The following is a 27,124-nucleotide window of genomic DNA, read 5'->3' as shown; positions in this document are numbered from 1 at the left end:
CGTAGTACACAGTAAAAATTGAGCGTTTCCCTGAAGAACCTTTAGGATCCCCCAAGAACCTTAATTCCTCAGAGCACCATTAGGGGTTCCCCCACAGTGCCAAACTGAGGAACCTCTAAAGGTGCTAGGGAACTTTTTATTTTTGCAGTGTAGCATTGTAGCACGTACGGTTTGATACAACACAGGACTTTTTAAATGTACGATACTTTTTATTTTCTATTTTTCTCAAAAAAAAAGATAATTTAGAGGTAGAACAGGTTAGAAGTCGCTAGTCGCCTACTAACTATTAAAAAACTGTTTTAAAATGATAATGAGGAGCATTTGAAAGCAATGGCACATCATATCATGAGGTTGTTTTCTGCGCTGATGAAGGGTAACAGAACTTTGAAAAGGCGTATACTACCTTCTTGCATCGCGATACAGTAGGCTACATCTTGACTCTCTGTGTATCACGATTCCTCAGGTTCAATACAATACCGTTACAGCCCTAGTACATAATTAAAAAAAAATAAGCATGGTCTATCTGCTCTTCATATGAATGGGAGGAAACAAGTACAAAGTCTAAAAGAGTTTCGTTGTGGCCTTCTTTTTGCAACCCATAGCCACAGTATATTAAAAACCCCATCTGTATCTAAAAATGGCTGTTTTAACCACATTGTCAAGAGGCATTGAGTATGTGCACAGTCGAAAATATTTCTGCTAGCCCATGTCTCCCTTGTAGAATACTGAGGTTGAAACCTAACTCAGTTTTTGGCACCAACAATCAGCTAACAATGGCCATTCAGCAATGACCAACTGGACTACAATGGACTATACTGGACTGCACTCAGTGTAGTATAGCATACCCTTGACTTATTTTTGTATTTTACCATTATTATCATTATTACTAGTGTTATTGTTGTTATTATTATTATTATTACTAGTGTTATTATTATTATTATTATTATTATTATTATTAGGCTATGTCTTCTATTCTATTTTCCCTAATATGTTAAATGTTTAAATTGTTATTTATTACTGTCTCCCTTTATTGTTATTGTCATCACTGTTACTTGTCCTGTCTTGCACTTTGATGTCAGTCTGTAAATGTCAGTCGTATGCCTATGTCCTTTATGGTATAGAGAGAGAAACATCATTTCAATATCCTTTTATGACCTGTATATGAAGGAACTGACAATAAAAGGTGACGTGAGTTGCCTTGATCTGCCAGTTCATGGCCTATGGAAGCTCCCCTCTAGCGCCACCGGTCTCAGGTGGAGGGCATTAAAATACCGCACAGCAGACACGTGCACGTGTACAGAACTCAAGAGTACACATCAGCAGGGCTGGACTGAGACCACAAACCAAGCCTGGCATTTTTGGCATAGACCAGCCCCTCACTCTCACCCCTTATACAAAAATTATGATGGGCTCAGTTCACTATGAAGGATGCAATGATGGGCTCAGTTCACTATGAAGGATGCAATGATGGGCCGCCCTATCTAAACTGTGGGCCGAAACAAACAAAAATCAAGCAAAAGCATCGGGCCCTGATGGCCTTCGGCCCACCGGGAAAATGCCCTGTATGCCAGATTACCAGTCCAGCCCACCGGGAGAACGCCCTGTATGCCAGATGACCCACCGGGAGAAGGCCCCGTATGCCAGATTACCAGCCCAGCCCACCGGGAGAATGCCCCGTATGCCAGATTACCAGTCCAGCCCACCGGGAAAATGCCCCGTATGCCAGATTACCAGTCCAGCCCTGCACATCAGTGTAGACCAGAGAGAGTGTTAACATTCAGTACCAATGCTGCCAAATTTAGATCCTGATGCCTACTACAGTGCAGTAGCAAGCTTCCCCAGAGGCACAACGGGATCATAACTCAAGGCAGGCAGGGGGACACAACACGTGGCAACAACGTTATTATGCTTTAAAGCTTCACGATTCCTACAGATGTTTTAGCATCATAAGCATTAGCCATCATAACCATAACAACATTTCCCCCCCATTTCACCAGTTCATATTTGTAAAAATAAACGGCAAGATTGAGAGAGAGAGAGAGAGAGCAAAACTGGTTCATAACTCAAGACAGGCTAGAGGACACAACACGTGAAAACACAAGAAACATTACTGTGCTCATATCATCCTTGTAACAGGTTTTAAAGCTTCATGATACGCACAGATGCTTTAGCAAACCACCAAGTACAAAGAATGAACACATAGCCATCATAAACATAACAACACTTTTCCCCTATTTCACTAGTTCATATTTGTAAAAAGAAACGGCAAGATTCAGAGAGAGAGAGAGAGAGAGAGAGAGAGAGAGAGAGAGAGAGAGAGAGAGGAAGGGAGGGAGAGAGATAATTTAATTTAATTTAATTGTGTGAATTAAAGGATATTTCTTCATCATGTAGGCTATACACTGATTCTGGAGAATGTGGCAAAAATGTTAATTATGAGCGAAAAAAGCTTTCAAGCTCAAGCTCCCCATGTGTTACATTTTTCATAAAATAGGCTCTTACTTGATTTTGTCAACACCGTCAGACACAATTTGAGTAAAAAAAAAAAAGTTAACTGTATTAAAGTGAAGAATTACTTTAATAATTCAACATAATTGTAGATATATATTGTAAGCATAACGCCTTCCGAAAAACGCTTCCTTTTGTGACCTCCATCAGATGTCGTCACCACCATCAGGTTTTTTGTCTGACGGTGACAGAAACCCTCCAAATGCACCTGAGTGGTAGCCTGGTTACCAGACCACATTAATTACTTCCTAATTCAATGAATGGTCTGATCTGTCAGGCTACTTCAGTGGAGGCTAGAGTATAATTTTGGATCACAAGGATTACTGGTATGTCTGATGTTTCATTAACAAGCACAATTCAGTAAAATATGGAACAAGATGACAACCTATGGAACAAAATTTGATAGTTACATCTGATGGTGGTGACAAAAACCTACTCTTTTACATATGCATATTTGTTCACATTCCCTTTTTTTCGCTCTGTTTCAAAGGTGTTTCATACCTCTTCTCAGAAAGCATACCGTAGGCTATATTAAGTAACATTGATTTAATATAATAATATTATACAACACTGACAGTGTTGACAGTTTATGGTTGGGACAGTACCAGTGTCTAAACAAATTAACAAATTGAATAGAAAATAGTAAACTTACAGGAGCTTCAGTGATGTTGAAGTATGAGCTTAAGGTTTGAAAAGGGGTCTTCATTAATTACAATGACCTTGTGCATACCTGAATTTATTGTCCTTTTAAAAATATCTGACGGGGTGACGAATATGTGGGACACATTTTGAGCAATCAGAAAATAATAGTAGCCTAAATATTGTTTTAAAGTCACTATTTGCCGTTCTAGAACAACTCCATTATATTCTTCCATGTCATGATGACATTATTCAATTCCATAACTGGTTATTTTCTCATTATTGGGCAGCCGTGGCCTAGCGGTTAGAGAGTTGGTCTTTCAATCTAGGGGTTGCAGGTTTGAGTCCCCCCTGACCTCTCCCTACATCCATGGCTGAAGTGCCCTTGAGCAAGGCACCTAACCCCACGTTGCTCCAGGGACTGTAACCAATACCCTGAAAAATAATAGTTGTAAGTCGCTTTGAACAAATGAAAGCGTCAGCTAAGTGTAATGTAATGTAATTATTGAAATGATGATGTCTGTCCAGGACAGCAGTTTGTACAGGGTGTGGCCAGGTTTATAGCCATGGAAAATAATACTATTACACTTAAATCTTTTATCTTTCTTTGAAATCCGTACATTTGTGTAACAGACCCCTTGGTCATTACCTGGATTTATTTTGTTCATGAAAATTCAACAGAATTTACCATTTTATACCTGGGACATGTTTTTGCCAAACGTTCAAGAATCCGTGATTAAATAATTCCCACAGAGCATGACTTGTTTTGTTCCTGACAAGAGTCAGCATTACTGGGAATAGCCACTGAGGTTATATAAGACAACGCTTTGATAGCCTACTGAATGGCTTCCAGGCCTACAGAGACATACAGTAGCTATATGTGGATTCAACATGTGAGGACAAAAATAAACCTGCTGTACTAATATGAGGTTGGTGCACCAGCCTGGGGGGAAATCGCATGATGATTTGCATACTCGTTCCAATCTGGAAAACATATTTAATGACTTCAAACATTTCTTACATTGTATGTATGTACCTGTAAAAGTTTGGGTTGGGGTGTGGGGGTGGGATGGCTTGTCTCGGGCACAAAGGGGGGACTTGTTAAGAACCACTGGTTTAGATCAACCTCTCCTACAAGAAAATGAATAGACTGTTCCCAGACTATATCTCACTTGCAATATACTGTACAGCAGTGTTTCCCAACCTTTGCTGTCTCGCGTACCCCCTAAGCCTCTTAGTTGTGCCATGTGTACCCCTTAATTTTTGTTCTATATCACTTTCTCTGTCCTGATGTGACTGTTCCATACATTTGTTATAATAATAACATTTTTCGAAATACCCCCTGCAGTGTGCTTGCGTATCCCTACTGGTATTGGTCCCACATCACTAAGACTTTAAACATTAATTGTTAGGCCCATTGGTCCCACAACCCATTGGTCCCACATCACTAAGACTTTAAACATTAATTTTTCGGCCCATTGGCCCACGTCTTATATCTGCTGGCCCATGTTTCCACCTTTCTAAAAAAAGTATTCAAATTTAGGCCCTATCTCCCATGGCGGCCGGGGAGAAAGACATGTTCTCTTATGCCTCTTTTCCACTGCTGGTTTTCTGGCAGGCCTACAGCTCGACACAACGCGACACGGCTGCCACTTTTTGCTTTACGATTGAGCTGTGTCGTGCCTGTTTGAAAAGCAAAAAGTGGTGGCTGAGTCACGCTTTGTAGAGCTGTAGGCCTGCCAGAAAACCTGCAGTGGAAACGAGGCATTAGTTTACTTGGAAATGTGGGAACATGGAGTTGTGGAACATTGGGTCAATATTTGAATAATTTCTTAAAAATGTGGGAACATGGAGCAGCAAAAAAAAGCAGTGGGACCAATGGGCTGTGGGACCAACAGGCTGTGGGAACATAGAGCTGTGGGACCAACGGGCTGTGGGACCAACGGGCTGTGGGACCAATGGGCTGTGGGACCAACGGGCTGTAGGAACATAGAGCTGTGGGACCAACCGGCTATGGGACAAACAGGCTGTGGGACCAACGGGCTGTGGGACCAACGGGCTGTGGGACCAATGGGCTGTGGGACCAACAGGCTGTGGGACCAATGGGCTGTGGGAACATAGAGCTGTGGGACCAATGGGCTGTGGGAACATAGAGCTGTGGGACCAACGGGCTGTGGGAACATAGCGCTGACTCCGCTTTGGCCCATCTGCCTCAGGAGTTGACGTGCTGTGCATTCAGAGGTGTTCCTCTGCATAGCTCTGTTGTAAAGACGGGAGCGTACCTATGTTCCCACGCCCCATTGGTCCCACAGCCCATTGGTCCCACAGCCCATTGGTCCCACAGTCCATTGGTCCCACAGCCCATTGGTCCCACAGCCCATTGGTCCCACGTCACTAAGATTTTTAAATTTTCATTTTTTAGGCCCATTGGTCCCACAGCCCATTGGTCCCACAGTCCATTGGTCCCACAGCCCATTGGTCCCACATTGCTTTCTTATTTGATTTTTTTAGGCCCATTGGTCCCACAGCCCATTGAAGTGTTTGTGATGTGGGACCAATGGACTGTGGGACCAATGGGCTGTGGGACCAATGGACCTAAAAATAAATTTAAAAATCTTAGTGATGTGGGACCAATGGGCTGTGGGACCATTAGGCCTAATTTTGAAAAAACACAAATGTCTTAGCAATGTGGGACCAATGGGCTGTGGGACCAATGGGCCGTGGGAACATAGAGCTGGCCCCGTAAAGACTGGCTAGTCTATTTGAGTTATTGCTGTCTTTCTATCAGCTCGAACCTTTCTGGCCACCAGAGATTCTTTAAGTTTATAGAGATGTGCCAACATAATAGGTTGCTATGGGCACCTAACATGACCAGGTTCCGGTCTGCTTAAAGGGGCGTGTCACAATGCTCGTAGAATGAATAGAACAGTCCTTAGGTCTGCCTAAAGGGGGATTCATCCCCCTCCCCCTTGCAATAGTAGAACCCGGAAACAATGGACCAAGGCAACCTCTCTCTTATCTACTCTCTCTGCTGGCCACTCTCCTCTGATCTCTACCATCAACAGGCCTTTTAGCCCACAGAACTGCCGCTCACTGGATTTCCCCCCGGTTTTTTTTCGGACTATTCTCTGTTAACCACAGAGATGGTTGTGTGCAAATATCTCAGTACTGTATAGCAGCAGTTTCTAAAATAGTCAATCCAGCCTGCCATGTCACCAATAACCACACCACGTTCAAAGTCACTTAAATCACCTTTCTCCCCCGTTCTACAGATCTAGTCCTGATCATGTCTGGAGTTGTCGCTGTATGATTGGCTGATTAGAAATTTGGGTCAATGAGCAGTTGTGCCTAACGAAGTGGTCGGTGATTGTAGTTTGGCAATAGCCAGGCTATGAGGCATCAGCTATTTGCTGTAGAGAAGTGAAGTGAGCAGACCTAGGGCAAAAAGCCTGGCTCATTAAGAACTATTTGTGTGTTCACTAAAAAACAATGTAATGTTTACATTTGGTAAACACGAGAGAGAGAGAGAGAGAGAGAATGCTGATGTAACGGAGGCTAACTAGCACAGAATTGGCGAGGAACGTTGGTAAACCTCCCTCCGATAGCCTCATACAGTCTCGTGCCGTTGGGCCGAGAGACTAGTCTCTTGGCCCAGCGGTATCGTACTGTGTATCCCATTGCCGAACCGTTGTAGTTGACGAGGATGCAGGTTCGATCCCCGAGGGGGGTGAACAGGTGCAAGATGACCTCCGTCACACTGATACATGTGTTTTTGCAAATAGGTGCTAAGTGTACGGGCTGCAGCCGGGCGGGCGGACACCCTTATCTCCATGGAGATCGATTAGGTAGGCCTATCTCTACTCCACTTGTAATCTGTAGGCAGGGCTCTAAATTAACTTTTTTCACCACCAGACAAAATGGCTAGTAGATACTGATTGTACTACTACACTCACTAATGGGTCAAAGTGGCTAATTAGTTGGTCTTTTCCACCAGTGATACTGAAATGTTACCAGCATTCGTCCGGTTGGCTGGTGTTAATTTAGAGCCCTGTGTCCAAAATTACAGACACTTGTATTTTTTGGACTAGAACAATTTAGATGAAATTCTATACAGGCATTTCTGGGTCCCTATGTTCTATACATATTTTGTTCCCCCTTGGACTATGCACAGGGACTTCTGACACTCCTGGACACTTTGTTGGCCACTTTGTCTTGCTGTTCTGTGCCACTTAGCTAAAGCACATGTGATAAATCACTGGTACACTTTAATTTGGACACTTAATAACTTTGTGTGTACAGTATGTGTGTGTGTGTGTTTTTGTGTGTGTGTTTGTTTGTGTGTGTGTGTGTTTGTGTGTGTGTGTGTGTGTGTGTGTGTGTGTGTGTGTGTGTGTGTGTGTGTGTGTGTGTGTGTGTGTGTGTGTATCTGTGTGTGTGTGTGTGTGTGTGTGTGTGTGTGTGTGTGTGTGTGTGTGTGTGTGTGTGTGTGTGTGTGTGTGTGAGAGAGAGAGAGAGAGAGAGAGAGACTTGCCTTGCGCTGAATGCAGTGCATGTAAGAGTGAGCTACAGTGCCCTCCATAATTATTGGCACTCCTGGTTGAGATGTGTTAAAAGCCTTAAAATAAATTCAGTGTTTATTGCAGAAGAATACTGTCACACTGAAAATTGTAGGAAAATGTAGCCTTCAACTCAAATGAATTGTAAGAAGATAAAAAAATCCCTGACTAAAAAATAACTATTTTTCATTAAATCACCTGTTCCACAATTATTGGCACCCTTAACAATTCCCAGGAAATAAATATAATTGAAGCATTTCTGTCATTTCTACAGTAGTTTACAAAGTTTACCAGAGTATTTAGGAACATTTAATTAGTAATTCATCACTTCCTGTTTCCCTGGGGTATAAATATGACGTGACACCGAGGCCATTTCTCTTATCCACTCTTAAACATGGGAAAGACAAAGGAACACAGCATACAAGTGAGGCAGATGTGCGTCGACCTTCACAGGTCAGGCAGAGGCTACAAGAAGATTGCCACTCAATTGCAGCTGCCCATATCCACTGTGAGAGGAATAATTAAGAAGTTCAAAACAACTGGAACAGTGGTAAACAAGCCTGGACGAGGACCCAAGTTTATTTTGCCACCACGCACAGTGAGGAGGATGGTAAGAGAAATCAAAAGATCTCCAAAGCTCACTGTTACAGAATTACAACAAATGGTAGCATCCTGGGGTCACAAAGTCTCCAAATCAACCATCAGGCGCTGTCTACACGCCAACAAGCTGTTTGGGAGGCATGCACGGAGAAAACCTTTCCTCACTCACAATCATAAACGCAAGCGTCTGGAGTTCGCCAAGCGGTATTGGGGCTTCAACTGGGACCGTGTGCTTTGGTCAGATGAGACCAAGATTGAGCTTTTTGGCAACAAACACTCTAAGTGGGTCTGGCGTACCACGAAAGATGCGCATGCTGAAAAGCACCTCATACCCACTGTGAAGTATGGGGGTGGGTCAGTGATGCTGTGGGGCTGTTTCGCTTCCAAAGGCCCTGGGAACCTTGTTAGGGTGCATGGCATCATGAATGCTTTGAAATACCAGGACATTTTAAATCAAAATCTGTTGCCCTCTGCCCGAAAGCTGAAGCTGGGTCGTCACTGGGTCTTTCAGCAAGACAATGACCCTAAACATATGGCCAAATCTACACAGAAATGGTTCACCAGACACAAAATCAAGCTCCTCCCATGGCCATCTCAGTCCCCTGACCTCAACCCCATTGAGAACCTGTGGGGTGAGCTGAAGAGGAGAGTACAGAGGAGAGGACCCAGGTCTCTGGATGATTTAGAGAGATTCTGCAAAGAGGAATGGCTGAAGATCCCTCTTTCTGTCTTTTCCCATCTTGTGAAACATTATAGGAGAAGGGCACTGTATATACGCCTATGTTAATATGTGCAATGATGTGTGTAATGTCTTGTGTGTCATGTCTTCTGTATTTATGTATGTATAATATTTGACACCTTAATTTCCCCCTGGAATGAATAAATGATACTCTACTCTACTCTAGTCTACTACTCTCTACATACATACCTACAAGGTGTCGAAGTTCAGTGCCTGATCAAAACGTGCTCCCAATAAATGAAGTCATTTGCAGGCATGAAGTGTGCAGACCCTTTCCCCCTTCTACATGTTTCATGCAGTGTGTCACAACACCTCTCAGAGCAGTCATCGTTTCCCCTAAGTCAATCTTTTCTATTATACTACAGTAGTTCTGTATTCTTTACATGCCACAGATAGATAAACACTTGAAATCACACACAGCATCTCAGTTGAAATGACAGTTGTCAGGTTGTCACTTCTCGGGTTCATTTGCGAGCATGATTCACGTGTTGCCGTTCTTCCCTACATGACTCACTCATCTGCTGCCAGAGTATTCTTTCTGAGTAATCTTCCTTCACAGCCTGCATGTGAGCATGAAGCTACTTGCCTAATTGCACAGCAGACGCTGGCTACACAGATTCCTGTGGCAGCAGGCCAGTATCGACACACGGGGAGACGAGCCCATTCATACAGGCAACCCTTCGGCAATCGGCATGCATGCATGCACGTCACATTACCAACACAACTGACATCCTCCAACAGCATGCAGCCAGGGCCGGATTAAGAAGGCCTGGGGCCCCTAGGCTACAAGTTGCTGTGGGGCCCCCACGGACGGCACATTTCATAATAAAATGACATAGACAGCGTCGCAATTCCAAACCAAGAGGAGTACTAAAAAGATTGAAAAACCTCCACTTGACACGGCAGATGAAATGATCAATACTGTATCCTGCTACATTTCAACAATTACAGTATATTCCCTTTTGGATAACTGGGGGCCCCCTGGCCAGTGGGGGGCCCTAGGCTTCAGCCATATCCAGCCTGTGCATTGATCACGCCCTGTATGCATTCAAAAAGGTGGAGTGGGGGTTGCAGTTCAGTGCACAGGGCTGGATTTAGATGTCCCAGGGCCCCTAGGGTACAGGTTGCTGTGGGACCCCCCGGAAGGCAAATTTCGTGAGAAATTTACATTGACAGTGTCATAATTATGAGCTCAGAATTAAGGGATAACATATCTACCAAGTGTGCTCATATTTGTCAATATTGCATCTTGTCACAATTCTGCTATTATTATCTTTTGGCCAATCAGTGGGCCCCTGGCAGGTGGGGGCCTCTAGGCTGTAGCCATATCTAGCCTATGTGTTAATCCGGCCCTGCATATCTGAGCATGATCGTCGTGACTCATCTAAGTATGACGCCACTATAAACCACTAATTTGCTTTTCCAACACTCACTTAGGTTGAAATCACACGCTGAGCCTGGTGGTGGACTCTGTTATACAGGCATTAGGGCCTACACGAGTTCCTTAGAAGGAGATGATGAAGTCATGCCTTTGTAGTGGAGACGGTTTACATCAACAGATTCCATACTCTAGAGCAGTGGTTCCCAACCTTTTTCTTCAGGGACCCCCATATGTTTACTATTGTAAGCTTTGGTGACCCAACCGCTTCAAACTTCCATTTACCAGTTTGTCACGGCAAAATATACGTATATGGTATTAAAATGAAACCTTAGAATCAAGAGGGCTTTGCGACCCATAGGTTGGGTCCCGACCCATAGGTTGAGAACCACTCCTCTAGATCAAGGATGTTAAACTTGGGCCGTGGAGATATTTTATTTGGCCTGCAATATCATTTCAAATGTGTATTATAGCTGGCCCACCACATACACCAGTGTTTCCCAACCTTTTTTTTGACTCACGTACCCCCTAAACCTCATAGTTCTGCCATGAGTACCCCATGTCATGAGTATTCATGTTCTATATCACTTTCTCTGTCCTTACGTGACTGCTCCATTAATTTGATATAAAAATAACATTTTTCCAAAGTACCCCCTGCAGTGTGCTCGTGTACCCCGAGTGGTACACGTACCCCTGGTTGGGGTCATTACATTGTATGCATTGGGCTGGGGGGCCCTTTCAGACGACTTTGTCCTGGGCCTGGCCAAAGCTGTCAGCGGCCCCGTGAGCATATCAGGCACATTTGATTTAGGAGTATATACAATTGGAATGAGCGTTTGAGAAATTCGGCCCACAATTTTGATTTTAGCCCACTGTGAATCTGAGTTTGATACGTCTACAGCAGGGGTGGGGAAACGTTTTCATTCGAGGGGCCACCGTAAGTCATCCGAGGGTCGTATTATGAACACAAACCAGGATTTCCCCCTGCACTTTAGGCCTATATTTAAGGCAGCCACCTTTAAAACAGACCCCACCTTCTCTAGGTCCCCTGTATATAACTATTGTATTGCAAAATAATTTTCTAAGTTTCGTTTACAACATGTCATATTTCATGTGAAGCTGCATAACATTAAAACTATATCGGGGGCCGGATTATACAGCCGCCAACGACCCTTGAGACGCAGTAGGTTCCCCACCCCTGTCCTACAGTTCAAATCTCTACACTGTTAAGTGCTACTGCAGGAGTTGGTCAAAAAGCCATGCTTGCTAGTAAGCATGCTCGACAAATCTTAACAAGAGACCTTCATGATGACATAAACAGTAAAGGTGCAATGTGCAGGAAAGGGTCAAAAAGATGTACTGCAACTATGTTGCTATTTGAAACTGGGCTGCCTATTGCCAAATTTTATATTTTCATGAAAGTTTACTGAGTAATAAACTAATATTTTCTCGTCTGGCCCAATTATAGTCATATTTTCAGCTAAAAATGGCTATTTCTGAAAATTCAAAATGGCGGACCATAGAGAAGATCATAGAGGTAGAAAATAACACTAGAGAGGACACAGCAATTTGCGACAGCACTGGGAAATGGCAGCTGGAGCTTCCTAACTTCACTGCCACACCCCAAAGAACTGAATGACTACAGACCGGTAGCCCTCACATCACATATAATGAAGACATTCGAGCGTGCACTGCTGCTCAACATACTGAAACCCCAAGTTCACCACGCCCTAGACCCACTACAATTTGCCTACCAGGAGAAGGTGGGAGTTGAGGATGCTATTCTGTATCTGCTGCACAGAGTGCATTCTCACCTGGACAAAGGAAGCAGTGCTGTTAGAATCATGTTCTTTGATTTCTCCAGCGCCTTCAACACAATACAGCCACTCCTGTTGAGAAACAAACTACTGCAGATGGGAGTGGAGACGGGGCTGGTGAACTGGATCACAGACTACCTCACAGGAAGGCCCCAGTTTGTCAGACTAGGCGACCTCACATCAGAGACTGTAATCAGCAGCACTGGAGCTCCACAAGGAACGGTGCTTTCCCCCGTGCTGTTCACCCTGTACACCACTGACTTCAACTACAACACGAAGACCTGCCACATGCAAAAGTTCTCGGATGACACAGCCATTGTTGGATGCATCAAAGATGGGCAGGAGGGGGAGTACAGGGGACTGGTGGAGAACTTTGTGAAATGGTGCAGAACCAACCAGTTGCGGCTGAACACCACCAAAACCAAAGAAATGGTGATCGACTTCAGGCGAACCACCCCACCCCTGGTGCCTGTCTCCATTGAGGGGGAGACTGTGGAGACAGTCTCCACATACAAGTACCTGGGTGTTCACCTGGACTCTAAACTGGACTGGTCTGCTAACTCACACGCACTGTACAAGAAAGGACAGAGCAGACTCTACTTTCTGAGAAAGCTGAGATCTTTCAATGTGTGCAACAGACTCCTGCAGATGTTCTACCAGTCTGCCATGGCCAGTGTGCTCTCCTATGCTGTGGCATGCTGGGGTGGCAGCATTAGGAAGAGAGATGCTGGACGGCTTGACAGGCTGGTGAGGAAAGCAGGGTCTGTGGTAGGCACAGAACTGGACGCCCTCACAACCACAGCTGACAAGAGGACACTTAGCAGATTAGACTCTATCCTGGACAACTACAAGCACCCCCTGTACCCAGTCTTCGACAACCAGAGAAGCCTGTTCAGCCACAGACTGCGCGCCATCTCCTGCAAGACAGACAGGCTGCGAAAGTCCTTTGTACCCAGGGCCATCCAGCTATTCAACATTGCACAGAAGGACACACAAAGAGAGATCGTCATAGGGGACTGGACTGCATAACAGATCCCTCTCCTGCACACTTTATCTACCTGGACTCTTTACCCTATGACTCCTCTTTCATTGGAATGCACAGCTGTTTGTGTGTGTGTGTGTGTGTGTGTGTGTGTGTGTGTGTGTGTGTGTGTGTGTGTGTGTGGAGAGACACAGTTGACGTGTGTAACCCCTTGGACTACTGATACTCCTGGACACTTTGATGGTAACTTTGTCTTGGCCACCCAGCACAGGTGACACTATGTACACTTTATTTTTGGTGTGTGTGTGTGTGTGTGTGTGTGTGTGTGTGTGTGTGTGTGTGTGTGAGAGAGTGTGGTGTGTAGTGACACAGGGGGCCCCCCCCCCCCCCCCATCCTTTTTCCAAGGAATACTATGGACATTGTACTAGGCAGAGAGACTATGGACACTCCTGGACACTTTATGAACACTTTGTCTTGGCTTCTATGTGCCACTTGGCTAAGGCACATGTTTAACACTGTGGACTTTCACACTTTATTTTTGTTGTGTGTGTGTGTGTGTGTGTGTGTGTGTGTGTGTGTGTGTGTGTGTGTGTGTGTTAGAGAGAGATGCCTTGGCAAAATGTATGCAACAGTAAGCTATATATGATTATTTTATGTGTAAATATGTGTATTATGTCTTGTGGGTAATGTCTTTATTTATGTGTGTATGCTACTTGGCACCTTAATTTCCCTCTGGGATCAATAAACGATACTCTACTCTCTACTCTACTCTACTCTACTCCGTAGGTAGTGTAGGTACCTTCAGGCAATGCAAGTCAAAGGAGAACACGCCCACCCCTGTCAAAAAATTGACTAAAACTGTGTGAATATGAAGTAACACATTAATCAAAGACCAGAAATGGCAGGCTAAATATCTACTTAAACCATGAGTCGATAAAATACATTTAAAAATCAAATAATATATTTTATGAACATAGTTAGCAACACACTTCAACACTTGTCCTTGTATAGTGTGTTGATGTACATTTTCACATGATTAAGCCATTTTTGACAGAGGTGAGCCTTGTTCTCCGTTAATTTCCATTTCTCTGATCTACCTACAGATAATGGCCGCTACAGATTGCCGTAAAAAGGGGGGCGGGGTCACCTCTAGTGTTATTTTCTACATCTATGGAGAAGATCCCCCTTTCATGTATGAAAAGTGCAAATTTTTCAGTCATTAGTATTCATGAAAAAGGTTACACTAGTGAATGGGTAGCATAAATTCTGGAAATAAACAACTACAAATGTTGCACAGTGTACCTTTAAAAACAAACTGCAGTGGTCAAATTCAACACTGTTATCCATGTTGAAAAAAAGACATCACAAATTAGCCCTTTAGTCATTCAAAACACGATGAGGGAGCTGCCTTGGACATGGAAGTTGTCAACTATAAAGAAACACCAGAAGACATCCGACATGATTGGGTTGTTCTGAATAGAACAGTAATTTATTTTTGATGGAGAAAACAAAATATATCAGAAATAGCACATTACAAGGGTATTTCTTTTTTTTTTTTCTTTAAAGATCTCTCAAAGGCTCAGTGATCAAGTTCATACAATACAATTTGCTTGTTTACATTTCCTTCAGAAAAAAAACCGAACAAAAACAAAAACAAAACAGAAAGAAAGTGGAGAATGGAGAGGAAGGTCTGGAGGAGACGAGAGACAAGACTGTACAGATATCCCATAATGTTTGGAAAGGGTTCGTTCTGAGCGACCATCACCCAGCTTTTGCGTACAGAAGCAACGGTACAAGAGGCACAGAAAACATTTAGAAAAAACACGCAGACATACCATATGCTTCTCACAGATCTGGCGGTTTCCAAATAAAATGTCTTATCAGGTAAAATAAAAACAAACATACAACTGCTCATCTTTTGTGGGTGTCTGATTTTTATTTTGGTTTCTTAAATTGTCACGTGTTAGGAGTACTTGGATGAACGGTTTGCAATCCAAATGGTAATAAATGCTCCAAATGTTTGTAAAACAAATCGGAATTTTGTCGTCACACCACAAAACATATATTCTGCAGATGAAGTACATCACTCAGCATTGACATTGATGATGGCTCACTTCATTTTTGTACTAGCGCAACTTTTAAAACGGCTCCGAGCAAAATCCTCCAGCAAATACACATCTGCAATAACCCTTCACCTCTCTAAAACATCATCAAAACACTTGCTGCATCCTTTTTCCAAGATGACAGTTGTTCACAGACTACTATGTTAACTTACAATAAGAGTGCCAGGTACACACATGAGGTAAGAAAGTGGTTGGATTATACGTCATGCAGAACATGCTAAACAGACCCCCCCAAAAAAACAAAAACAAAAAAATATTGACTTAAAAAAAAGGAAAAAAAAGAAGAAAAAAAACAATACATAGAGTGTGCATTACAAAATTAAAAAATAGACTTACACAGCTTCGCTTCTTTGGTTACAAACAGGTTGTTGAACAATTTCACAGCTTTTTGCCTCCAACTCCCAAGATAAAAACTATGCGCCTTTCTCTCTTGAATTGATTCGACTAGTCTGGGGATATGGCAATCACCTCACCATTCTCAACCGAAAACAACAAATGAAAAAAGTTTTCTTCATCAAAATATCACCATAGATTTGCTCAAATTTGTCATTTCATATGAACTGGTGTTTCACCTGTACAAACTTGCTATGCTTTTAATACTTTACACACTTTACAAATGTACATTCATTGTAGACCTTACCTACTGTGGTTTAGCAATGCCAGTTTGGAACTGCCGTTAGTGTTGAGTGACTAGGGGGGTGTTTATTGTCCGTTTGTGTGTGTGTGTCTAATTTATGTGGTACAACATTCACATCTGTGACAGTTTGAAATTCGTGAGCCAGAATTGTTTTTCTTTCCACTACTGAACTATTTCTGTGGCATTGTTCATTTACGTTATGAAAAAATATATAGCAGCCCGGTAATAAATAAAAACAGCAAAAATCAGAACTGCTGTTCTCCTGTCATCTCCTGCATCTCGCAGATTAAGCTCAGCAGACGTAGAAGGGAGGGAGGGGGGAAAATGACAATCCGCAGTTTTCTTTGCAACATGAGAACAAGACGTTGCTTTAAAAATGTAAAAATAAAAAAACACCTAAAAACAAGGACCAAGGCCCACCGTCCCTCGTCCCCACCCCAAGACTCCCAGCTCGCTCAGCTTTCCTAAGACAAAGCATTCAACCCCCTCTCTCTCTCTACAAAATGTCAATTTCCCTGTCAGACCTATTCCACCGAACCAGCCTCCAATCACCTGACTCCTCAACACCCCCCCCCTCCAAAAAAAACCAGGACATGCTGCTCTCTCTGGCTAAGCTCTCCCTCTCTCTCTTGTGTGGGTCTGTAGACACCACGCCCTTCTCTTCTCTTCTCTCCTGTCACCTGTCCAGCCACCCTCCTCAGTCCTGGTTGGGACCCGCTGGGACCCCCCCATCTCCATCTCCACCTGTCCTCTGCCCTCTTCTCCTTCGCCACCCCCCGCGTGCCAGCCCATGCTGCAGGTGCTGTGCCTGCGTGCGAGATAGCGAGCGAGCTAGTGACTGAGTGCGTGCGTGCCCAGAGGAAACGGGTCTAGTGCCCACATCATGATTGTCTCACCCCAGGAAGGCCACACCACAGGGCACACTGAAGCGTGGCCCTTCACAAGTGAAAAGACATGTTGTTGGAGGCCGAGGGAAAAACAAAAACACAAAACAAGGCCGCCTTTTTTTTCTTCTCCTTCTTGACAAAAAGAAAAAAAACCTGCAAGACGTTTTTGCCCTCTCTTTTGTAAGTTATCGTTTTGATTCTTTTTTTTTTATGTCAATGTCTCTTAACGCATCCCATTGCTGTGGTTGGGAGAGAGAAGAGAAAGCACTTCAGGTTCAGGCGGAGGAGAGGTTGTGGGGCTGGGGAGGCGAGGGGGAGGGCTGTTCGGCACTACTGCTGGGGGGGTGCTGCTGCTGCTGCTGGGGGGGAGCAGGCTGATGAGGCTGCTGCTGCTGCTGCTGTGGGTGTGAGGCGCTGCCGGGGGGCGAGGTGGTGCTCGTCTGGGTGGTGGCGGCGGTGGCGGGGGGAAGCTGTGAGAGCTGGTCGCTGTTGGCCAGCGACTTGAGCACGGCGTTCTCGCGCTCCAGCTGAGAGTTGCGCTCGTACAGCTCTTTGATCTGCTCCTTCAGCACCTCCACCTCCTCACGCACCGCGTACATCAGGTGGCTCTTCACCAGGTCCTGACACACACACACACAAGCATATTCACACAAGTACAAGATCCTGCCACATACACACAAGCATATTCACATAAGTACAAGATCCTGCGACACACACACACACACACACACACACACACACACACACACACACACACACACACACACACACACACACACACACACACACACACACACACACACACACACACACACCTATGTACAAGATCCTGCCACATATACACAAGCATATTCACATTAGTACAAGACACTGGCGCACACACACAAGCACCTATGTACAAGTTTCTGTGACATATACACAACCATATTCACATAAGTGCAAAATCCTGCTGCATACTCTTCCTGAAGTGAATACACTTTATGCTGCCCGTTCACAAGAATATTTTTAATGAGTACTTTCCACCGACATCCATTTCCAAATAGTTATTATGACAGGGAAAATTACACTTTTTCATAAATGAAAAGATGGATCTCATTCTGGGCGTTGCAATGGGCAACATACTGTTGTTGCAATGCCTACTCTGGCCACAAGTACGAATCAGAGCACCAGAGATCACAGCTGGATGTCGATCATTGTTGATATTTTCACATCACACAAGACCAGAGGAAAGAAATTCTAGTCTCAAAGGAAGGTTTTACGATGTCTTGTTTTTGACCCTGCCATCTTGGTCCATCAATCTAGTTTATTTCACATATGGGTCCAGTCTTCCCTGATGAATAGCTGTGTTTAGATAACGTTGAGAATGGTTGACAATAGTGGTAGTCATTTGCTAAAAAATAAAGGTTGTGTCATTGAATATGCTGAATGTTATCGTCTCCCCCACACCATTCTGCTGCCCTTGCAAGTTTACACTGATTCATGTCCTACACATACTACCTAAATCTTGAGAAAAAAGACCACCCTGTGTATTCTGAAAGAAGACAGTTGTTGTGAATAGACTTACCATTGCCTGTTCGATTTTATTGTCGATGGCTACAACACTGGCTCCAGACGCACTGCAATGACAAAAAAAGAAGAGGAGAAAAATATTTAGAGAGGCATTTCAGCATTTTTGAGTTTCTTTTTGAGGGGAAACTGTGACGGTACATAATCACTCATGTTAAGAGTCAAGAAGACAACTTTATGATTTCACACCAGCACATCACATGTTAGGAATCCAGTTCTGGGGAAAAAAAAAGTCACCTTCAGGCTTGCTGCCTGGGCCCCCGCCACCATACTGCAGCCCAGCCCAGCCCAGATGTGAGCAGGTTACACCTAACAGGCTGAGAGATTACATCTGTTGTGGACGCGAGAGCAATCACGGTGGCGCGGCAACCATAAATGGCGGGGTGTGAGACGGGGAAAGCGGACACCCCCTTGACTGACACACAAACACACACTCTCCCTCTCTCTCACCCAACGTTATTGTCCGGAAGAGAAGATTAGCTAGCAATACAATGCCACCCCCTCAATTGATAACAATACGGAGAGCAACAGCGCGCAACGGACCTCACGTGCCGAGGTTATCCAGTTTCCTAAAGCACATATTATCCAAACGCATTGCCAAGGCACACAAGAGTCCTTCAATACCAGCATAACTTTCATCCGCTAATTTCAACACAATATGATATTTCAGGGAAAATGTAAACGGTATAAGACGGGCTCCAGTAACATAGCTAAGCACCAGCGAGCGCGCGCCCTCCACCCTCCCCACCCGAACACAAACATACCAGAATCTCTCGTGATTTTAGACAGCACGTAGGGTAGAATGCCCTAAAGTGGGACGATGCCTAATGTGGGACACCTTAAGGTTTAAGGGGTGTAGCTTTGCCCCAAGTTGGTAAATATTTACAAAACTATAACCAAATAAAAGCCCTATCATCCTGTTATCATAATATCATGATTTAGTAAATGTATAGTAATACTCCAGGGAGGGGTTACAATTAAGAAGGAGGAGCCTGGGTGAAGTCCATCAAATGACAAATTACATAGCATTTGGTCAAATTTGTCTTTAGGGTATAAATCAATTCTAATCAAAACAACATTATCATTTTTTTGATAAATATGTTGGGTAGGTATATGTTCATCAGAAAATAATGTGTGGTGTATATAAAATAATGTAATATTTTATTTTTAAACCATATTATTAGTGTCCCACTTTAGGATAGGTGCGTCCTAAAGTGGGACACAAGATTTTCCTAATGTGGGACAGTTGTAAAATTAGTAATTTAATAAGTCAAACAATTACTATGAAGTCAAACACCATGTCCACATAAGAAAATGGATATTTAAATCTATATCAAAGGTGTATTTCAGTCTTTCTGGCCTAATCTACTGGAGCACAGCTATCAACACAACATTTGGGTCCAAAAACCGGAAGTTCTTTCCTCAAATAGAGTGTGTGCAATGGGTTCAAACAGTCTCAGTCATATTTTCCAACAAAAGAGAGTAAAATTAATTAATAAAACATGCTCTAAATGTGTAGCTGATATGTCTTAAAGAGTGGCAGATCACATTTTGAATTAATATTTTACACAAACATGTTTTAGAGACCTTTTAATATACACTGTCCCACAATAGGAAACCGATTGTCCCACTTTAGGGATAACCATGGTTTTTGACCAACTTACATTAATATCCAAATTATTCAAATTAGAAACACTTAACATGTTTTTAAAGGTTTTATTTGATTAGAGCATAACTAGAGGATGAAAAGGGTGTAATTTGTTTGTATTGAAATGTTGTCATTAAATTTTAATAAACCACCAAAGTTGAAGTGACAAAAATTGTCCCACATTAGGGCATTCTACCCTACCCGTTTAAACCATAATGTATATGCCCCTTCTCCCAGTTCGGGAGGTTGGAGGGCGGTCTCTACCACCAACACACAAGCCAGAGTCGTTAATGTCTAACCGGAAATGTGGTTGTTTTGACCGCAATTCTTGCATACAAAAACATTTCTTCTGTACCACCAAACTAGACAACATACTGTCCCCAGCAAACGGATACAAATCAAGACAGCATCTACGGTGCTAATGAGAGCAGCGGCACATGAAATCGTTCTCTTCTCCAGGGTACAAACTGTCCTAACGCGGCAGTAGCCTCCTCAAAGAGCAGTAGAAATGCTACAAAAAAAGATACACACTTACTTCGCTCTGTTTAAAAGCAAGTAATCGTCGTGTCACAATGTGTTTCTTTTTCTCAAGACGTATAAGAACTTCACTTTATCCTTCGTACTGCCTTCCGCTTGGGTGTGAACAAAGACCGCCCCGCGAAGCTCGATTCTACACTAGAGCAACAGCAGGAGCAGGCGAGGAGGACACTGTAGCAGGCTGGAGTGGAGCAGCTGAGCTGTTGGCAGAGGAGCCAACCCCCGCCCTCTCTCTCTCAAAAGCACTAGAGCCTAGTTCTAGTATGCCTCACAAGTTTCAATCATGCGAGCAACAATACTATTTAAATTCTAAAACGCACGATTGTGCAGGGCCACCTGCATGGCTGGCTCAATGTTTTCTTCATCGCATGCATTGTGACTTTCAAACCATAATCATACCAACATAATTGCAATGTAATGGCTTTGGCACGACATACCAAGTTCAATGCATTTAATAAAAGTCAGACTGCACAGTTGCACAGTTACAAGTCGGTCAATGGTCAACAAAACGGGTCAGCAAAAGCTAGAGTAAATTAAAAAGTAGGATGCCGAGAGCCCCCCCAAACAGGCTACAAGACGGCCAGCAGCACTCCCTATTCATCCATGGGCAGGCTACGCGTCAATTGGCACGTCGCACACACGCCGCGCAGGCAAACAGCATGGCAATACAAACACAATAACACATGAACACTTGGAGCCGACAGACAGACACAAAAACCTCAAGCCATGCTCTGATAACCTACTTGCTCTTTCTGTTAAAAACACACGCGTCCACCTTTTACCATGTCTCTCGAGTGACAAAACCAAAGTGCAGTGCAGACCATCCTACACATTTCCTGAAAGATGCGATTCAACAGATTCATTAGATGTCCCTCCCAGGACAAACACTCCAACAGAAAATGTGCTTTCCAACTGAAATGTTTTTTTGTTTAGAAGGCTAAAGTTAAGCGAGTCCGAGTCAAGCGTGTGCAGACAGAAGTCAAAGCTGGTCTTTTTACCTGTTGCATCTGGCTCGGTAGCACATGAGGCGACTGGGATAAGTTGGCGATGTCCCGGGGGAGCAGGGGAGAGTGTAACTAATCTTGCACCTCATGACGACTGCTGTTTCAACGGAGTTAACTTCCAAAAGTGAAAGAAAATCGCACACAGAGATCCACAACCGTACTGATTGATTGACTGACTGACTGACTAAACTCGAGTGTACTTCAAGCAGTTTTAAAGAGTGGAAGGGGGAGGCCGTAGGCAACGAGGGGGGCGGAGCCGGGCTCGCGCTCCGTTTGGCGACGTGAGGAATGTGCTTCGGTGCGGAGGAGAGCCTTTAGCTCCCCTCGTCATTATTATTCCGGCGTATTTCGAGAACCGGCTTTGTCAAATCCACCATACCTCTACTCCGCGCCCACCCACCACATCAGATAGATTGTGTGCCCTAACAAAGTGACATTAAGGACCCGCGCAAAAGGGGGGGTGAGATATAATAGCGCACGTTTTCCCTCAAGGCCAACATTCCCACTAATGATAAAGTGAGCGCAATCACAACCTCATAGGAAAAACATCCCATTCGTCATCAGAGCGCTATCATACAACTCTATCATTTCATACAAGACTACTGGACACGCGAAACAAGCCGTGTTTGTGCTGTGAACATCGATAAAACACTTATAAACAAACACATGCTGACGTACTACCCCACTTCAAAAAGTTTCACTAGTTTGCCATGCCAGACACGCACTTGCTGGTTGACAGTAAACACTTGAACTCTGACCTTAGCCTCCATGGGTCATTTCATTCAGATTTTTAATTTATTTAAATTTGACCTTTATTTAACCAAGAATGTCTCATTGAGGTATACAACCTCTTCTTCAAGGGAGTCCTGGAAGATTTCCTTCTTTCCGTGGGTGTACCAGTAGTTGCACAAGTCGCAGCATGGACGTATGACACACAAAAAAGGGAATTTCATGACTGACTACAGTATGACAACAATGCAGAGTGTGTTGTTGCCAACTTCCACCTCACCACCAATTGCCACATCATGTCTCCAGTGGTGTGCGTGTAATGACCTATTTTCTCTGAGGTTTCATTTGGCAGATGACCTGACCAAATGCACATTAAGGCCAGAGGCCCTACAGAGGTGATCTGCTGGGGGGTGGGGGGAAACACATCTGACCATGCCTGTGGCGAGCCAAGTTTATTTGTATAGCGCATTTCATACACAGGTGCAATACAAGTGCTTCACCAACAAAATAAAAGTAAAAAGAAAGGAACCACGTGAGGCACCCAGGCAGGTATCTGAAGCCACCTTTCCCTGATCCATCCGGGGCCATCTCTGGATTGCCATCTCATTGTTTATTCGAACACTGAGGAGGAGACGGGACATTCTGGATCAGTGTGAAAAAGACTAGAAGGGCTGAAGATAGCAGCAGTTCACCAGCTCGTTCAGGAATGTGTTTATCAAGGACGGCGGTTTGGAGTCGTGGCTAGCCACAGAGGCTTGTGTCTATGTCAAGTTCTTAATTAACATCAGGAAAAGCTGACCAGGGGACAACGGGGTCAGGTGCCCTGGGCCCAAGCAATAAGGGGGGCCCAGAATTGGGGTTTTTCCATTATATATATTGTACAGGCTGTGGAGGGGAGGGTGCACATTCAGACCACTTTGTCCTGGGCTGCAGCAGGAGCTGCTGGCGGCCCTGATTAAGATGGTGTGTGTATGTGAAGATACTGTATGCCGTTTCTGGAGCCGGGTGCCAAATAGCGCTGCGACTGTCCCTCTCCTCACCCAGCCCTGTGCTGCGGGAGGGTACATGCTCTTCCAGGAGATATATGCACTGCTTATATAAGGACACAGACACACAGCCCCCACTGACCATGGGTCACTCACCACCACCAACGATGTCTCGCTGGACCAAAACATGCGAGGCACCAAGTTAACCCTCTAAGTAACGCACATGTACGCGCACACACACACAGCAAAGAATGTGGGGGGTATCGCATCACTCAGGGTTTTCAAACAGTAACTGAAAAATCTGGTCTTGATTAAGTCCACATGCAGGCACGCACACGTACATGTACACGCACACACACACACGTTCCAAAACAAGTACAAGAAAGTACAAACAGGGAAAACCATGAAACAAAATAATGTGAAATCTTTTAAGCTGATCCGCAATAACAACAAGGTGGTGGACACCTCATCTCTCCCTCCACTAAACTGCAGTTGACGACGACAGATAATCCTGAAGCCAGTCACATTCACATGCAAATGAAGCTTTAATGCAGCCTTGATTTTTCACCCCCACATATGCTAACGAGTAACGACCCCCTTATCCAATTAGGTCAACGGCCTCATCAGCCTGCTTCATGATGACGAGTCAAATGTCTTCTTGGGCCTGCTGTCCGTCCGTCCGTCTTGGTCGCCATGGCACCATGGGCGCTCACTGCTCACGCTCATGGAATAACCAAGACTTTTGAGTCTAGCCGCTTTCCCCACGTGAAATCTCAGAAGTAGAGTTTGGTGATCCATCCATTAAAAAAAAAACCCTAGGATAAACTTTGGATGAAAAAAAAAAACCTTTTTTTCATAAAAAGTTCACCACTCATTTAAAGCAAAAAACCGAATCCCTGTTACAGTTCTGTAAAAGATGAATCAACATATAATTTTTTGGGTTGATATAAAGTACCGCAACACCTTGAATATTTTTTTCCCCTAAAAAAAATGGCTTTGACTTGCAAACTCGATTCACGATTTGAAATGATTTTTTGACCTGGCTTACTCAGAATTATTCCTGAACAGGGGTGCAACTTACTGGTTGAGAAATTCAGGGCTGACCCCACGTCAAACATCTGACAGATTTTTTTTGATTGAATTTCTTTTGCTGAGAAAATACATTTCTAAATAAATTATTTATTATAATAATAGTATTATTTGTTCTGCAAATATTTAAGGTCCATCAGTGGCACATGGTCACTCTATTCTATTGTCCTGCAAATCTGAATGGCATGCATGATATTTTTGCAAAAACATCCCCATAAGATCCACCATCAGTCTGTGTATTTGTGCAGCTCCTTGCTCCCTGCTGAGAGTGACCCACACTGATGTCAAATTGAAGAGCCAGGACTGACCCCAATGTCAAAGGTCTGACACCACACATTAATTCACCATTATTAACGGCTTCCACACTACTTTTGCAAAAAAAGCACACCAAAAAAAGAAGGTGTGTTTGTGCAGTCCATTGTGGTCTATTCCAATGAGACCCACATTGACGACAAATTCAAGGCTGACAGTGACACCATGTCAGTAGTCAGTAGACAGATTTTTTGGCTGAATTTGTGTTTTGCTGAAAAACAAACAAACAAACAAAAACAAAACATTCACCATTTTTAAAACGCCACCATCAGTCGGTGTATTCGTGCAGCCCTTTGTAGAGCATTTCCCAGACTGAGACCCACACTGACGTGACGAGCAGGTTTATTTTGAGCCACCGTCCCTGAGGGACAACGTGGATGGACAACGTGGCCGGCCGGGCCGAAGCGGAGGGGTTATGCCTGGCATGTTGTGTCCCTAGCATGAGGCCGTGGAGCTGGCCTCTCCCCCGGGATTCGATACAGCAGTTCTGAGAAGTGTGTTCGCACTGGGATGATGTACGCAGGGCAGGCAGGCCCTGCCAGAGCCAACCGTGGCCTGGGGCGGCCGAGCCAAGACCAAGACCACGGCCAGGTGACACCATGCCAGGACCACGGCCAGGTGACAGCACACCATGCCAGGACTTCATGCCCTCTCACTTCTCACTTTCACCCCTCTCTCTTTAACGCTCTCGCTTTCCCCCTCTCTCTATTACACACACACATTGATTGACACTAACAGACACACATGGCACTCTAACTAATGGCAGTACGCACGCACGCGCACACACACTTTCACTCTCTCTTCTCTGGGGGAAGGGGGGAGGCAAAGGGGTGAGTTGTCCCAAAAAAAAGGGTGCGGGGGGTGGGGGGGTGTGGGGGTGGCGCAGAGTTAGGCCCTCATTAGCAGTACTTGTTGCATGGGGGGGCCCTTTCAGATGACTTTGCCCTGGGCACGGCCAAAGCAGTCAGCAACCCTGTGCACACTGTACACACACACTGTAGGGGCCCATGCTGAGATCACCCCAGGCCAGGGATAATTCCACAACTGACACACAGACACACACAGACACACACAGACACACACACACACACACACACACACACACACACACAGACCCGACCCACATGTATCCCCCTAAATATTCTCCACATTATTACAGTTGACACAAAGGCCAAAACTGTTTGATTTCCTGTGCGGATACGCTCCCACCAAAACAAGGTTATGCAACGGCCTACGTACGTGTTGGAAGATGTTTTGTGTGTGTGCGTTTGTGTGTGTGCTCATCTTGAAATAAATTGAAAGGGATGATTTTGAGTGTGTTTTGTCAGCGCATCATGTGCTTCTCCCAAAATATCTGATTTCATAACGAATACAGCCCTCCTTCAAATCAGAGGACGCTCCATTGGCCTCAGACGCCCCAGTGGTCCGCAGGTCACAGCGCTGCGCTGCCCAGCACAGCACAGCGCCGCTCCCTCCTAATTGGCCTGCAATCAAAGTCATGGGTGGTCAGCCAATGCAAAGGCAAGGCAAGGTAGGGTAGGGGTGGACGATATGACGATATTAAATCGTGGAATCGAGTACAAGATCGTCTCGAATCTGCCTTGTGGAGAAATCTTTTAGCTCGTCTTGCAGTGAGGGTGTTTACTATCAGTTTCAGGAGTGATGTCTACTTACTTACTGTAATTGTCTTCACTTTTATTCTTTACATTATAGCATTCCAATTGTGCACTTTATGAGAATGTCATTAGTATGTTTACATGTAATTAATTGCTAATTACAAATTGCAAGTATATAAAATGCCTGTTTACGTTTTTGTTGTTGTTTTTATTTCTTCAATGAAAGATCGTGATACGACATATTTACCATATCGCCCACCCCTTGGGACAGGCCGGGCCAGGACAGGCCAGGCCAGGCCAGGCGAGGAGAGGCGAGGTGAGGCAAGGCAGCCCTTCGTTTGCCCCGCTGCCCCTGTCGTTGCTGTAAACACAGTCCGGGCTTTGGTAAATACGGCCAGAGCGCTAATTGAGTTTACCGCGCCGCGCCGCGCCGCTCTGCTCCCGCTTCACTCGCGCTCTGGTTGCATAACCGCAGCAGCGGCGGCGGTGGCGCAGGGCCAGCGGAGGAGACAGCTGGCCACGGCGGCGTGCACGCGCGAGACTACAGGTGGGAAGGACCAGGGGCCGGGTGGAATGGACATCAGTGTTGACAAATTGGGCCGTTTCCCGCCCAATTGGGCTGCTTAGAATGGCTGTCTGGGTAAAAACGGGTAAAAAAAAAAAAGGCATTTGGGCGTGTTTTTCTGCACATAACTTATATGGGCAAAGAAACCAACAGAATTGATTTAAAATTGGGCGGGATTTAGTGGTTCCAGGCTGGTTTTGAGCGT

General features: G+C 44.5%; 1 protein-coding gene across 2 annotated transcripts in view; it reads right to left on the bottom strand.

Moving 5' to 3' along the window:
* Positions 1 to 14,679: 14,679 nt before the first annotated feature.
* The window catches only part of LOC134450601 (TSC22 domain family protein 2-like), a 54,249-nt gene continuing 41,804 nt past the window's right edge, over positions 14,680 to 27,124 (bottom strand). For both annotated transcript variants that reach the window (XM_063200455.1, XM_063200456.1), the window contains 2 exons: positions 18,432 to 18,483; positions 14,680 to 17,487 (listed from right to left, as the gene is read on the bottom strand). In XM_063200455.1, the coding sequence (XP_063056525.1) occupies positions 17,143 to 17,487; positions 18,432 to 18,483 (397 nt within the window). In that variant the 3' untranslated portion in view covers positions 14,680 to 17,142. The remainder of the gene's footprint in view (positions 17,488 to 18,431; positions 18,484 to 27,124) is intronic.

This window comes from Engraulis encrasicolus, chromosome 6, assembly GCF_034702125.1.
Source record: "Engraulis encrasicolus isolate BLACKSEA-1 chromosome 6, IST_EnEncr_1.0, whole genome shotgun sequence".
Classification (NCBI taxonomy): Eukaryota; Metazoa; Chordata; class Actinopteri; order Clupeiformes; family Engraulidae; genus Engraulis; species Engraulis encrasicolus.
Note: the sequence above shows the minus strand (reverse complement) of the source record. Positions and strands in the feature narration are given on the sequence as shown.